Consider the following 14579-nt stretch of genomic DNA (forward strand, 5'->3'; position numbering starts at 1 on the left):
GGGGGGAACCACTGGCTGCAACAACGTTGTGGATTCAAATCAGGCTCGAGCTCCATGTCGTCATGGAAACTGAGAAGCAGCAGTGCCAGGGCAGAAGGTTGCGACTGGTGGAGGCCATTGATGGGGAGACGATTCCGACTGGACGGCAGCAGAGGTGCAGAAGGGCGTTATGAGTTGACAGTGTCCCCATGGACAAACAGCCGGAGGGAGGGAGGCCGCTTCGGGCCGCTCCAGGGGCCAGAATATCGCAGCAGGCGCACCCAGGCACCTGTCCCTGTCCAGCAGGCAGGCCACACGCTCGTGCCAATCACTCTGACCCGTCTGCTGTGGTGAGACATGTAGCCAGGAGAGTCGCTCCGCTCCCCGCATTCATAGGCGCCAATGTCAAACGGCAGGCAGGGTAACCTGAGTCACGTCTCAGAGTCGGCGGACTGCTTGTGAACTCAGGAATAAACGGGGAATAGTGCCTGTGAGCACGTGGGATGAAGGGTTTAATATGATATGATGGGTGAGGGGGTGGGGGGGCAGACAATGGGGGCATTAAGGAAGCGATAAGAGTCGGGGGGCTGAAAAAGGAATGAAGGACGAGTTAAATAGTTAAATAAAACATGGGCTGGCGAGGAGCAGCCGCCCGCTTCAGAATATAAATGTTTCTCATGGCCTTTTATCTTTCTCCTTGAGACTGGGGAGCTTATTAAGGAAAGACAAGACTCCTCTCTGGAGTCCGACCCTCCCCCCAAACTCTCCCCCAAGTCTTCCCCTCACCTCTTCCTCTCACCTGCTCCCACCCTTCAGCCTCTTCTCCCCGTCTTGCCTTTCGTCCTCTCGATTCCTCCGACCCTCTGTCTCCACAGCCATGATATGATTCCGGCCTGCCAGCCGGGCCGCGAACCCGAGCTGTAGCGGCGCTGTGGGCAGTCAGTACTCAGGTTACATCATCGTCTGAACCCTCAGAAAATGAGCGAATGAACCATGATGCTTGAGTGCGAGGGTCCCAGCAGGATATCCGCACCATCCTCGGCCATCTCCGGAAACTCTGACTAATAAGTTCTTGCCTTGAAAAAACACCTAAATACCTCCTGCGTACAGTAGCAGAGCATAGATGCACACCCTCCTCACACCAGTGCTGGGGGACAGCATGGTCCAGCATGGTCCAGCCCGGTCCAGCATGGTCCAGCACGGTCCAGCACAGTCCAGACACAGACCAACATATGCAAACCCATCGACACATGCAAACAAAATATCGCATTCACCATGCAAGAGAACATTCTAGAAACCAGAATGGAGCTGCACATTCATTAGCTAGAAATACCCTGAGCTGTAAACTCACCTGGTTTGTACACTGAAGTAGGTTCTGGAAAACGGGAAATCACAACCAGCAAGTCAGGCACATCAAAAGCGCAGGCAGGTGGGTGGAGAAGACGACTCAAATGCGAGATCCTCACAGCCCTGTTTACTACCACTAAACCTACGATACCCCAATGAAACACCAGAATGCTCCCAGCAGGATCTCGTCCCACACAAAGAACAGCCTTGAACAGCCTTCAGACTCCACACAAGGCTTTCTTGGCAGCCCCCCCCCCCCCCCCCCCCTCGTCGGCACTGTGGCCCTCAGCCCACAGGCCTGTCACATGTCCAAGATGACCACTATCAGCAGAAACGCGGCCACCCGCGCATGGCTAGCTGACCTTAAGCGCACACTCTTTGTGCAGCATAAATCATTCACCCAGCAGCTCCTCCTTGCGACATCGACTGTACAACGAAATTTGCGGAGGTGCCAACCCCCCCCCCTCCCCACCGACCCACCAATATGCACCACAAGCCCCCACTCATTAACCCTCAGTACATACACCTCATTCATTCCATACAAACCATTTCACACACTTTTACAGTAAATCACAATAACAGACTACACAATAACTAGACAGAAAAGTATCTCTCGTACTATTGTCGGGGCCCTACAACTGGAACACGGGGATATTACAGCTTCCCTTCAGTCTTCCTCCCGCCATCCATGGTCTGGACAGGGTTCACATCTTCCATGGGGTAACCTAACCTCCACAATCCAGGTAGCTGGGCTCTGTTTCACCTCAGCAGCTGGTAATACATCAAGGAGCCTCATCTGGAGCTCCTTCTGCCCAAGGAGCCTGCCTGACAGTCTCCTTAAACAAGACGCTTAAGAACCTGCAGCCTGTGATATGAGTGTGTGACTGTGCCTGAGTCTGTGTGTGTGATGGAGTGTGCTCTGTGTGTGGACGAGGACGTGTGTATAACAGACAAAGAGTCGTCTCAACCAGGACCCTGGCTCCAGCCTTTGATGGCCCACGATTCCCTAAATGTTTCCCATAAAACGTTTCTTGGCTGCCAGTTCTGTTTGGGTTAGTGGCCTGGCATGTTTATGTTCCCAATACATCCCCCATAGAGGAAAAAAACCTCAGGATGAATTAGCAGATTATCATGGTTAGACGTGCTGCCCCGCAGACAAGCACTCCGACCTGACAAATGGCAGAAGGCCGCTTTGGGTGCGACAGGCAAGGACACGGACGGATGTCCAACCAGTCCACCCTGCACACATTGTAGAATATAGTCCATATTATTCATTCATGCATATAATAACTGTAGGACAAATTCAAATGTGTTAATAGCACGACGTATTTAAGGTACAGAAATGGACTCCGATGAACATTCCCAAGGTACAACCAACATTAATTAGTCCATTTCTGTACAATAAAAGGTACATTTACCCTAGAGAGTACAGCCCCAGTGACAAGCAAAGATGCAATTTGGTAATGTTTTTTCTGATAGAGTACATGAGTGAAGTGAAGTGAATGAATGTGATTAGTTGTCATTGTCAACACACCACAGTACATAATGTACAACAGCAAAATGAGACCTCTGCATTTAACCAATATGTGACATCATGACACAGCAGGAGCTAATTCTGCAACCAGAGAGCAGCATCAGGCTCAGGGTTCCTCACTGGTCAGGGATTCAAACCAGCAATCTTTCAATTAGAAGTGCACTTCCCTAATCATTAAGCCACCACTGCCCACCTATGATACACTGCCTAGCCAAAAGAAAGTCGGACACTTTCATATCTCGTAGGACTGCCTTTAGCTTTGATTAAGGTGCACATTCCTCCTGCCATTGTTTCCACGTGCTTAGGAAGCTTCTCAACATTTTTTTTCATCCAGATTTCCATTAATTTCTCATCAAGATCTCGTATTGATGATAGGTGGGTTGAACCACTCAGTAGAGTCTAACTCAGCACATCCCAAAGACTTTCAGTTTCTCCGAAGTGGCCAAATTATGTGTGAAAATGATTCCCCATGCTCCCTGAACCACTCTTTGACGACTCGAGCCCAATGAGTCTCAGCATTGTCGTGCTGGAATATGCCCATGCCATTAGGAAAGAAGAAAATCCATTGATGGGATAACCTGGCCGTTCAGTAGATTCAGGTACTCAGCTGACTTCACTTTATTGCTGCATGACGCTGCTGAGCTGTAATAATGATCCAGTCATTGGCTCTTAAGTACTTGCTGATTTAAATTCAAACAGTGACCATTTTTTGACAGTGTAGTTCCATCCATCCATTTTCTGAAACTGCTTGTCCTACTCAGGATCAGGAAGGGAACCCAGGATGGGGCACCAACCCATCACAGGGCACATTTACACACCATCCACTCACACCTACTGGAAATTTGGTAACTCTAATCAGCCTCAGCATGTTTTTGGACTATGGGGGGGAAACCAGAGTATACAGAGGAAACCCCACAACAACATGGGGAGGACATGCAAACACACATGGAAGCCAGGTACCCGAGGGGTGAGGCAACACTGCTAACCAGGGCACCTCCATCCACCCCATGTGATAATTCCATGATATGGAAATACATTGAAACACTAAGACTATTCAGTGTGAAGGATGAGGAAGAGAGAGAACATTGCCACAGAGAATAAAAAGGACAAAACTTTTATACAATGCAGAAGAGGCTGCCAAGTGTCACAGTGCCAAGTGTCCCACGTCTGCAGTCCACCACCAGTGAGGAAACGGCAGAAATCATCCGCAAAGATCACCGATGAGGAGAGCATGTATGGTTTCTGGTGGGGAGCGGCTGGGAGAGAAAATGGAGTTCCTGGCTATTATTTCCAGTGAGGGGAAACATCAGCAGGGCAGGCGGTGCAGAGTAAGAGAACAGGCAAGCGGAAACCAGGGAAACAATGTCAAATTAGGTTATGCGGAAATGATACAACGGCTCGCTGGCACCTCATCACCGTCCAGAAGTGGTCACCGTTATATAAATCAGTGTTTCTCCAACTGGTCCTCGGGGACCCCCAGATAGTCCACGTTTTTGCCCCTTCCCAGATCTTGATAGGGAGAAAAGATGTGGACTGTCTGGCAGGGAGCAGGGAGGGAGCAAAAATGTGGACTGTTTGGCAGGGAGCTGGGAGGGAGCAAAAATGAGGACTGTCTGGCAGGGAGCAGGGAGGGAGCAAAAATGTGGACTGTTTGGCAGGGAGCTGGGAGGGAGCAAAAATGAGGACTGTCTGGCAGGGAGCTGGGAGGGAGCAAAAATGTGGACTGTTTGGCAGGGAGCTGGGAGGGAGCAAAAACCAGAACCGCCTGGAGGACCCCGTGAATAGGACACTGATATAAATGACAGAGAACACTGAGACTTATGGGATGATTACTGTTTACATTACAGTTGGCTAAGAGATTATTGCATTGTAGTAAATTTGCTACTATGGAGTAACCTAAGTAACATTCGAGACCAAAGTATTTGGTGAGCAAATAAGTTACTTTGGACAGCTGTAGCAGAAAAAGAAGTAAATGTTAAATAAAAGCGAAGACTAAAATGGGTAAAATAGGGGGCTAAATGGAATTTAAACAAACTGGAGCAAAACTTATATAACGCAGATGAGCCTATGGGTCCTTGGGCAGCACTGGGGGGGCCTGTGTTCTGTCTGAAGTGAGATTCTCCCACACGGCACATTACCGCATGTGTACATGCTATATACGCGTATGTGTGAAATATAGATACATAAACAGAGGGAATGGTATTTTTTATGTTATGCATAAAGCAAACTCTAGTTCTATAAAAAGAGAGTGCTTTCCCAGCTAGACAGGGGTCACGTGATGTCATCGTCATAAATATTTTCACACACATTCTCAGGCGAAGGGGAGATGAGTGCTGGCAGCCGCGATGGAAGACCCTGTCATCAGATGCCTCTGTGAAACAAGAGGGCTCTTTCAGAGGCACAAGAGACCCCTCCAGCTCACAGGCTGGGTCCCCTCAAAGCCTCACAGCTGGCACCTCTCCCCCATCCATCAACACCTTCTCTCATCCTTTCTGCTTGGAGTCACCTGTATCAGAGGAACGAGAAAAGCCAGAAAACTGACACATGATCACCTATTCGAATGTGGTGCCCTTGGGCTCAGCCCTAACCTATGTCTGCTGTCAGTCCCCATTTGACCTGTTTACCCATTGACTCGTGGAGCCACCAGCAACAAGCTTTCAATTCTGAGTATGAGTGAAAACTGGGCTGTGAAGGGAACTGATTTGTAAACTAGAATTTCCCAGTTCAGGATTCAGCATGGTCTCTGCTGATTGATACATGATATTCTTAGCAGCAGATAAATACTGAAAGTGTATGGTGTGCAATGTTTTTTGGGAAATATGTATAATGCTTTCAAGTTTACTCAGCTATATATTTACCAAAACAAAACCAACTCCTTGTATGAGGACACAGCAGTGTCCCCCAATTTTGGACTCCCACAAACAAACATTTGAACAGCTTCTTAATCCAGCAATTCCTGCTGCATTAATATAAGATTAGATGCATTTTACTTTTAAAAATATTAATACTGCATAACTATTGCTAATCACCATTTTACACTTGACTTTTACAGTGGCTGATTGAAAAACGTTGTGATGTAAGGGGTGGGGGGGTTTCTGGGTAACTTCATGAGCCATGCAGGCAGTTTGGATTTTGAGGATGCTTACTACATAATGTCAGAGTAACAACATTTACTTTCTTTTCTTTAAAAAGTACGAGTTTGAACTTTTTCAGAATTCAAGGATTTACATAGAACAATTCAGATTCCAGAAAGTACAATAAATTTTAACACTATTGCCATAGTTATTCATAAATCCTACCAATATTTTCTAACCTTCGACCCCTAGCAGTTGCATGGGGCTTAAGGTATTCAGCAAACCATAAATTGCATAATGTAAGCTTGGCAGACAGTGTAATAAATATCGTTAGAAACTACCAAACCTATCTTTTATGCATCCACGCACCTAATACAATAACTCCTATACTCTTTAAGATTTAACAAAAAGCAACAATGCCTTCTAAAATCTATTTATTTGAAATTTACAAATCTAGCTTTGGGTCTTTGTGCCTTGTGTATCACCATTTGCTTGCATACTTCACAGACAGGCTGTTCTGGGGATCTGTAAGAAACTGAAAGGAGTGTGTTACTGTGTACGAAAGTGTGTCTTCTGATGAATCAATCAGAGATGCCAAAACAATATTACCAAAACCAGCAGGTGTGTTAATCTTTGCTCACTGTGCTTCTGAGTAGGGACTCCACATCAGTCTAAATGAAGTGTTTGCTGAAAGTGGATAAATGGGTAAAGACTTACACTGGAGCAAGTTAAGTTGTATAACTGGTTCACCACTGGTAAAGCTGTAGACAGCTAGCAAAACCAATTGATTTGGTAGCACTCTGTTCTGCAACTTAACAATGGTCAGACGTTTATATTTTACAAATTACAACAATTTACCAATAAACTTATGACTATAACTGTAACATACCTATATAAGGCTAAAGATCACTGTCACTTATCTCCATTTGTGACCACATACAATACACTGTAGGCATGCCTGGGATAGTCTCGTATTGTCCATTCTAACTGCGTTAGGCGATAACCTAATTGTCTACACCCAACACCCAAGACAATTTAAATGTCATAGATAAAGACTGCATTCTGGGCGACAAAAGGCACAATGACTTGATCGCAATGATACCGCACCCACAAAAATACTCGCTGGTTTTCCACTTTAAAAAGTTTGGTGTACGATTACAGACTATATTTTATCAAATGAGCCATTTTTCGTAACTCGACGAAAAGTATTTAATTCTTATAAGTTTGATTGTACGCAACGTTCCTCGATGCATTTATTCTCCGTTATATAAATATACTATGTGTTTTATACAGTTGCTTTGATTTGAAAGCGAATGGTTTCGCAAACACAAGTCACGCAACTTCTATAACCATATTTTCTGCAATAATGTAATCTGTAACTTGTGCACAAACAACTGTTTGACGGAGGAGTGTGGTAAATACATATTTATAGGGAAAAACTAACATAAACGGAGAGCAGAGCTCTTATAAATGTAATGTGAAGTCACTTAAAATAATCTGTTGCCCGACAGTTAAAATTCAACCCCAAATCTGTTTCTTGCAGTTAATCATTTTGTTAAATCGTTAAAGAAAAGGGTGAAACGCAACAGTATTTAACAGTTACTTGCATTTTAAAACAGCGCTTCATACATTTAATTTATTTTAGATTTGTGTTACTTTATGTAAGAATATGCATACATTAAAACTTAAACTTTATGTGCATATCTTTGAGTATGGGGTCAAACATCTCTGTTAAAAATGTATTTCTTTGTTTCCAGAGTACAAAATATCTAGTAAACAAGTACAAAGTCGAGGCATAAAAAAGTTAATTTAGAAGACGAAGTAGAAAAGAAATGAAGTTATCGACACTCCGCCTCTCCAGTCCCAAGTCCTGCATCCAATCACGGACGTGGCGCTAAAGAAAAACAAATCGTGGGATTGGTCAGTGGATAATGGTTTCCAGGCGCCCCGTGGAGAACCACTACAGCTTGTGAATGAGGGGCACCTGGAAACCGACGTAACATTATTGAGTATGTCTTCAGTGTCTTTGGCCAAACTTTCCAGTGAGGCGCAAGTGGTCATTGCGGAATCAGAGCAACTTAGGAGTGCGATCAATCAAAAGAAGACGGCACTTCGAAAATCTACGATGTAATTTGGATAGTTAACTTTTTAAATCGTCAAATATAAGAACTTTGTTTTAAGGATTTTTTTTCCTGGCTGAGACAGCGAAATGAAAATATCTCTAATATCCATCTGTTTTAAACGCGTTTTTATAAAGTGAGTTAAAACAGTGGATTTTCTCCTGCATGCTGCTGTCGGGACCTCGAAACACTCAAGGACTGTTGTTCGTTTTGGTCTTGAGAAGGGACAGTCGTCTTACTGAATAAGTTAATCGATTCATATGCAGCGCTTTAAATGCATGATTGAAACATAAAAGTAACGTTGAGACTGAAACTCAATCCACCGTTTTCTTTCTTTTTGCTAAGAAAAGGAATATAGATTTTTCTCTTTTTTTTTTGATCGATCTGAACCTATCTGAATTAACATGGCAGCACCGAAGACCTGTGTCAGGTTTCCGATTAAGAGCTGTGTTTTTGCGACTTTGTGTGCAATGCTCCAGCTGTGCTCGGGTCAGTATCACGGAGAGAAGGGCATTTCGATACCCGAGCACGGCTTCTGCCAGCCCATATCTATACCACTGTGCACGGACATCGCCTACAATCAGACCATCATGCCGAATCTCCTGGGTCACACCAATCAAGAGGACGCGGGACTGGAAGTGCACCAGTTCTACCCACTGGTGAAAGTACAGTGTTCTGCGGACCTCAAGTTTTTTCTGTGTTCGATGTACGCGCCCGTGTGCACAGTGTTGGAGCAGGCTATACCGCCGTGCCGCTCGCTGTGCGAACGGGCCAGGCAGGGATGCGAGGCGCTGATGAACAAGTTCGGTTTCCAGTGGCCGGAGCGGCTCCGCTGCGAGAATTTTCCGGTGCACGGCGCGGGCGAAATCTGCGTGGGTCAGAACACGTCGGACCCTGGAAGCCCCACATCGTACCCGACTCCTTACGTGCCAGAGTTCGTCACGTTGCCACCCAACATTGGCAGGTCTAATCATCCTTTCTCCTGCCCCCTGCAACTTGAAGTGCCCTCATACTTAAATTATTACTTTTTGGGGGTGAAGGACTGCGGGGCCCCCTGTGAGCCCCAGAAAGTAAACGGGCTGATGTATTTTCGCGAGGAAGAAGTTAAGTTTGGCCGACTCTGGGTGGGTATCTGGTCCATTCTGTGTTGCGTGAGCACTTTGTTCACGGTGCTCACGTATCTGGTAGACATGCGCCGGTTCCGATACCCCGAGCGGCCCATCATATTCCTCTCCGGCTGTTACTTCATGGTGGCGGTAGCCTACTCGGCTGGATTCTTCTTGGAGGATAAAGTAGTGTGCATCGATAGATTTAAGGACGATGGCTACAAAACCGTAGCCCAGGGCACCAAGAAAGAAGGATGTACCATTCTCTTCATGGTTCTGTACTTCTTCGGCATGGCCAGCTCAATCTGGTGGGTGATCTTATCTCTCACCTGGTTCCTTTCTGCTGGAATGAAGTGGGGCCATGAAGCCATCGAAGCAAATTCTCAATATTTTCATCTAGCTGCCTGGGCAGTTCCGGCTGTTAAAACCATAACCATCCTAGCCATGGGACAAGTGGACGGAGATATCCTGACCGGCGTGTGCTACGTGGGCATCTTCAGCGTGGACTCCTTACGCGGGTTCGTTCTCGCTCCCCTCTTCGTCTACCTTTTTATAGGCACGTCGTTTCTGCTCGCCGGTTTCGTGTCGCTCTTCCGGATCCGCACCATCATGAAACACGACGGCACGAAGACGGAAAAACTGGAGAAGCTGATGGTTAGGATTGGCGTGTTCAGCGTGCTGTATACGGTCCCGGCCACCATAGTAATAGCGTGCTACTTTTACGAGCAGGCGTTTAGGGAGCAGTGGGAGAAGACATGGCACATGCAGACCTGCAAGCGCTTCGCCGTGCCCTGCCCCGTAAACAATTTCGCGCCGATGACCCCGGACTTTACCGTGTTCATGATTAAGTACCTAATGACTATGATTGTGGGTATTACCTCCGGATTCTGGATATGGTCCGGGAAAACGCTGCAGTCTTGGCGCAGGTTTTACAAAAGGTTAAGTAATAGCAACCAAGGCGAGACGACCGTATGATCATGCAGATAGCGGAGCTGGCGCAAGTCGACACGGAATAAAAGGGGGAAACTCGGAACTCTCTAACAGTCATCGGTACCCTTGTTCATAGTGATCCGGTTCAACTTGGTTGATCAGACTCCTTGAACACTCAGATCCTTTCAACGTCGGGAGTTATTCTTGAGCTGCTTTCCAAGGTCTCTTTAAATGTCTCTTTAAATCAATGCAAATGAACGAATACCTGACAATATTTCCGATTCATTGCTGAACTGCAGTTTTGAGAGAGAATTACTGCCGCTATCGGGTTTATTTTGTAGAATGAGACTGAATTACACGTGATTCATTTACGATGACATGAATGTTTTTCAAGGGCTCATCCTTCGTATTGTCGGTCTTCTCGCCATTAAAGTCCCTGTTTATAATCTGAAACGGTTTGGTTTTGTAACATTGCTGAAACGTACAGAATTGAGTACTGTGCATTTTTTGCATTGCAGAATGATTTTAACAGCGAAGTATTTCCTTCACTTATTACTTTATTTGTGCAGTCGAGTCCCCAGCGTCATATTTTTGCACACAAAATGTTTACCTTATCACTTTTTTTGTTTAATATTTCCAGTTTATTTGATGTCTTGTAGCCACTCCCAGACAATCATCCTGAGCGCGAATGGCAGACGGCCCTATTTGTAGTCTGATTGGGTACTATTGTATGCATGTATACAGCTATAAAGTCATTCAAGCTACTACTGTATACATTTTTGTAAATACTTGTTTTCTACAAATGTATTTATAAATGTTATTGCATTTTTTACTTGATTTTTAAAATACAGTAAGAGCCCTCTTGTATCTGTACAGTTTCACTGAATAAAATTATTAGATTTTTAAGACTTTTATGGTACTTGTGATCTTTCCGAACCATATTGCTTGCCTCATTAAATTTAAAGTTACCTATACCCATTTATCAACTTGCATAAAAATAGATTAGCAGGCCTCTCACGGTGCTTCAGTGGAAATCAATGTGACTGCCCTTAAATATGTGCATCGATAAGGACTTCAGCTTCATAAAGATGGGGGTGTCTCAAGCAGTAGGTGCACTGTAAGGAGCTGGATAATAAGGAACCTAACCAGGATTTGTGCAGTGAAATGTCCAGCTGTGTAAACAGGTAAAATTTATTTGGGTGAAAACATAAGCTAGGCAATGGAAAATATCAGTGAATTTAATTTTGAGCAATAACATATCTTTTACACTTATAAAAGATAGACGTTTAGCATCTGTAATTTCAATATTCCCAGATACACCCCCCAATATTCAAGCATATTAGTTTTACAGTTTAAAATTGTTTGTTTTACATTAGCGTCTGGTGTTTTATCTTGGGGAATTAGGTCACTGATCCCTAGAAATTGAAACAATAAAATAATCTTTTCGATTCTTCAGACTTTGTTGTGTGGCAGTAATGTTCGGGTTTCGGTACTGATCTACTTTAGCATTACACTGATCTTGTCATTTCCTTAATTGACTCATTTAGCCTCCTCTAAGGTAGATGGTAAATGGTGTAAAAGTAGCCGAAGTACCTGCCTGTACATCAAGCCACCAGAAGCCTGATGCTGCTCTTATGATACAGACCGTTCTGTTCGGCTGAGATGGCGATTGCTCTTTAAGGGGTCTGCGCTTTAATGGATGCTTGCTGCAGGGTGGGCTTGCAGCATCTGGGCGGCAAATAAGCTCTAGTGACTGAACAGGTAGAGGGACTGGAAAAGTTAGCATGTGCTCCAGGAGAGAGAGGAGGCAGAGGAAATCTTACGGTGTGCACTGAGAGATGACTTCAGTTTGCAGAGCGGTTTCTGAGCATGCATGTTAGCCGCAAGGTCCGTTTATTACAACGTAAGTCTGGTCTGGAGAACAGTGTGCTGTTAATCTTATGCCATTTCCGGTACCGAAGTTGTTACCTGTTTAAAGAGAGTTTATAAACTGGCACGCATTACATTTCATATGCATATTTGTGTATATATTTTTAACTGACTTCTTTCATAAGTTTTTTTTTTAATGTGAAGCGTCTTACCGCTGTTGGTACACCTCAGCTTTCTTTGCTGTGCTCCTGAGCATATTTTTTACTTTACAGTGTTTTTTTTTACTTAATCATGTTTAAGTGATAATTACAGTCGTGTAGTAGTTCTCAGTCAGGTTCTTGCCACCCCCCCCCCCCCCAAATATTTTCATTCCAACCTTAAAGCTTGACTAAGGTAGGGTTTGGAATGAAAACATTCGGGAGGGGGGGGGTTACCAGGAACAGGATTAAAAACCGCTGCTATAGTATGATATAAATTTTCAGGAATTTTTATGTAACCTGTCCAAAAGTCTATGTTAACAGCATAAAATATCAAATCTGTAATTGCTTAAGCACCTTTGCTATCTAAGTATCCCATTGGATAGATAGCTATTTTTTTTATAAACGTTTTGGTGAAAGGAGAGCCTGTTTTGCACGTACTCCCTGACATGCACGCGGCTCTGGTTTGCCCCAAACGCACTTCGGGAATGGAAAAAAAAATGCGATAATGGTGCCACCTACAGGTCAGATTTTGTTTTGTTCATGGTGGTCTTATTTTCTGTATTTGTGAAGCCATTTTTTGCACAGGCATGTTCTTTGTATTTGCATGTATGTTTTTTCCACCCGAATATACAGAAAACAATATAAAAATTAAACCAGTTTTGTCCGGTTGCGCACCAACCAGTTTCGGTTGTCGTTTGCTCAAGGGATTGAAATAATTTTTTTTAAATTACCTCATGCTACAATTGATCTAATTACTTACCTAGTTATGTAACATGTCAAAAATGTATATTAAAAAACACTCCGATATATTAATGTATATGATATATGCACAAATGTCAGAAATCCTAATACATATTTTGTCTACAAAACTTTGTGCTTCTCTTGGGCCGCTGACTGTCAATATGAGGCTAGTTTGTTTATTTTAAAAGTTTGTATTGATCATGTGTTGGGAAGCTGTTTTTTTCTCAGCAGTTTATGCTGGTTTAGCAAACACCAAATGGTGCTAGACATTCCACATTTTCGCTGGAGTACTTCAGTAAAACACAAAGCCAATGGGGTAATCTCCATTAGGGCTAAGTTAGCCAATATGATTCATCATGCCTAAATGTATTTCACAGCTACTTCGCATGTTCAACTAAATAAGAAATAAATGTATTTATATTTTTCCTGTCATTAGAAGAATATGTTATATGTTGTCATGGAAATGTGCGCTCTTCCTCGCTTTGCTTCATCTGGAAGCTGCTGTACTGTCCCTATGTTGCCATGCAAAAAATTTCTACAGTCTTAACAAACCTTTGCCTTAGGTAAATGTGATTTTCACAGACCTACGTTCCACTTTAGAGTTCGTAAGAGGTTAGCTAATGGCTTTCCAACTTTCAGAAGGAAATACATTACATTTGCTTTCATCGTCTCCAGTATTCGTATTATTTATCTATATCATTTGTTTAGAAGAAGTTTTTTTCCAAAGCAAAATACAATTGATAAGCTACTGTCAACCAGTCCCTGGAGAAACTGGTGATAAGGGCCTCACTAAAGTGGCCAGTGGTGACATCATTCTGCTGCTCATAGGATTTGGCCCAGTGACCTCATGATCACGGACACAGAGTGCTACACCACAGAGCCACATAACACACCAGGGGGGTTTGAATATCTTAAAATTCTCCTTTTAGAAGTATTTACAGTAATCACTTCATTTATATAGTATAGCACCGAGGGTTCATAACACTGAATGACTGTAATGCATCAATGGAGCTCACTCATAGGACAGAATTCTCTGCCACTAATACACTGATTGTATTGTACTTCATGTAAGTCCATGCAGGTAATCCAAAGCAGGTCAACCAGATTGTAGATCCACTGTCTACACATACACACAGAATGATCAGTGTTCAAAGAAAATGTCCAGTCCTGTTGGATTCACTGTCAGCCGTTTGTTTGGACTGTGTGAGCTGTTTGATCAACACAGTAAGACGTGAGACTGTACAGACTCTGCCTTTGGGAACTTCCCCAAAACTTGTCTTTGAAGGTAGAATTTTAGCGGTTTGAGTACAGCAGGAGATACCCGTCATTAGTTTTGTTTTGATCTTTACGACGTATAAGCTGGACTGCGGTATTACCCCTGGTGAATGCTGATGCAGGGGCATACGAGCTAAGACCAAGACTGAGGATAACCACAGCGTAATCCGAAATGGAGGACAGTTCTTCTCCGTTGTATGAAAATCACAGGGAGGAGTGAGCAACTGTACTGTGCTAAAGAAACGTAGATGCAGGAATTCAGCTGATGAGGCAAACCTTCCGGAGGATCACTGTCTCATGTATTCTTCGGCAGTATGAGAATATTGTGGGGATTATTGGGTGGTGGTGGGGGGGGATATTTCAGGTTTGCTACCATAGCAACAGGGAAACACACTCTCTGTGTT

At 44.0% G+C, this 14579-nt stretch overlaps 1 protein-coding gene across 1 annotated transcript; it reads left to right on the forward strand.

Moving 5' to 3' along the window:
• Nucleotides 1-7871: 7871 nt before the first annotated feature.
• On the forward strand, nucleotides 7872-10996 carry LOC125742697 (frizzled-7-A-like). Its single transcript, XM_049014949.1, has one exon. The coding sequence runs from the start codon at nucleotides 8459-8461 to the stop codon at nucleotides 10133-10135; it is 1677 nt and encodes a 558-aa protein (XP_048870906.1). The 5' UTR covers nucleotides 7872-8458; the 3' UTR covers nucleotides 10136-10996.
• Nucleotides 10997-14579: the final 3583 nt, after the last annotated feature.

The sequence above is a fragment of the Brienomyrus brachyistius genome, chromosome 1 (assembly GCF_023856365.1).
Source record: "Brienomyrus brachyistius isolate T26 chromosome 1, BBRACH_0.4, whole genome shotgun sequence".
Lineage (NCBI taxonomy): Eukaryota > Metazoa > Chordata > Actinopteri > Osteoglossiformes > Mormyridae > Brienomyrus > Brienomyrus brachyistius.

Coding starts and splice junctions, on each gene's coding strand:
- LOC125742697 (XM_049014949.1), top strand. CDS start 8,459: ATGGCAGCACCGAAGACCTGTGTCAGGTTTCCGATTAAGAGCTGTGTT.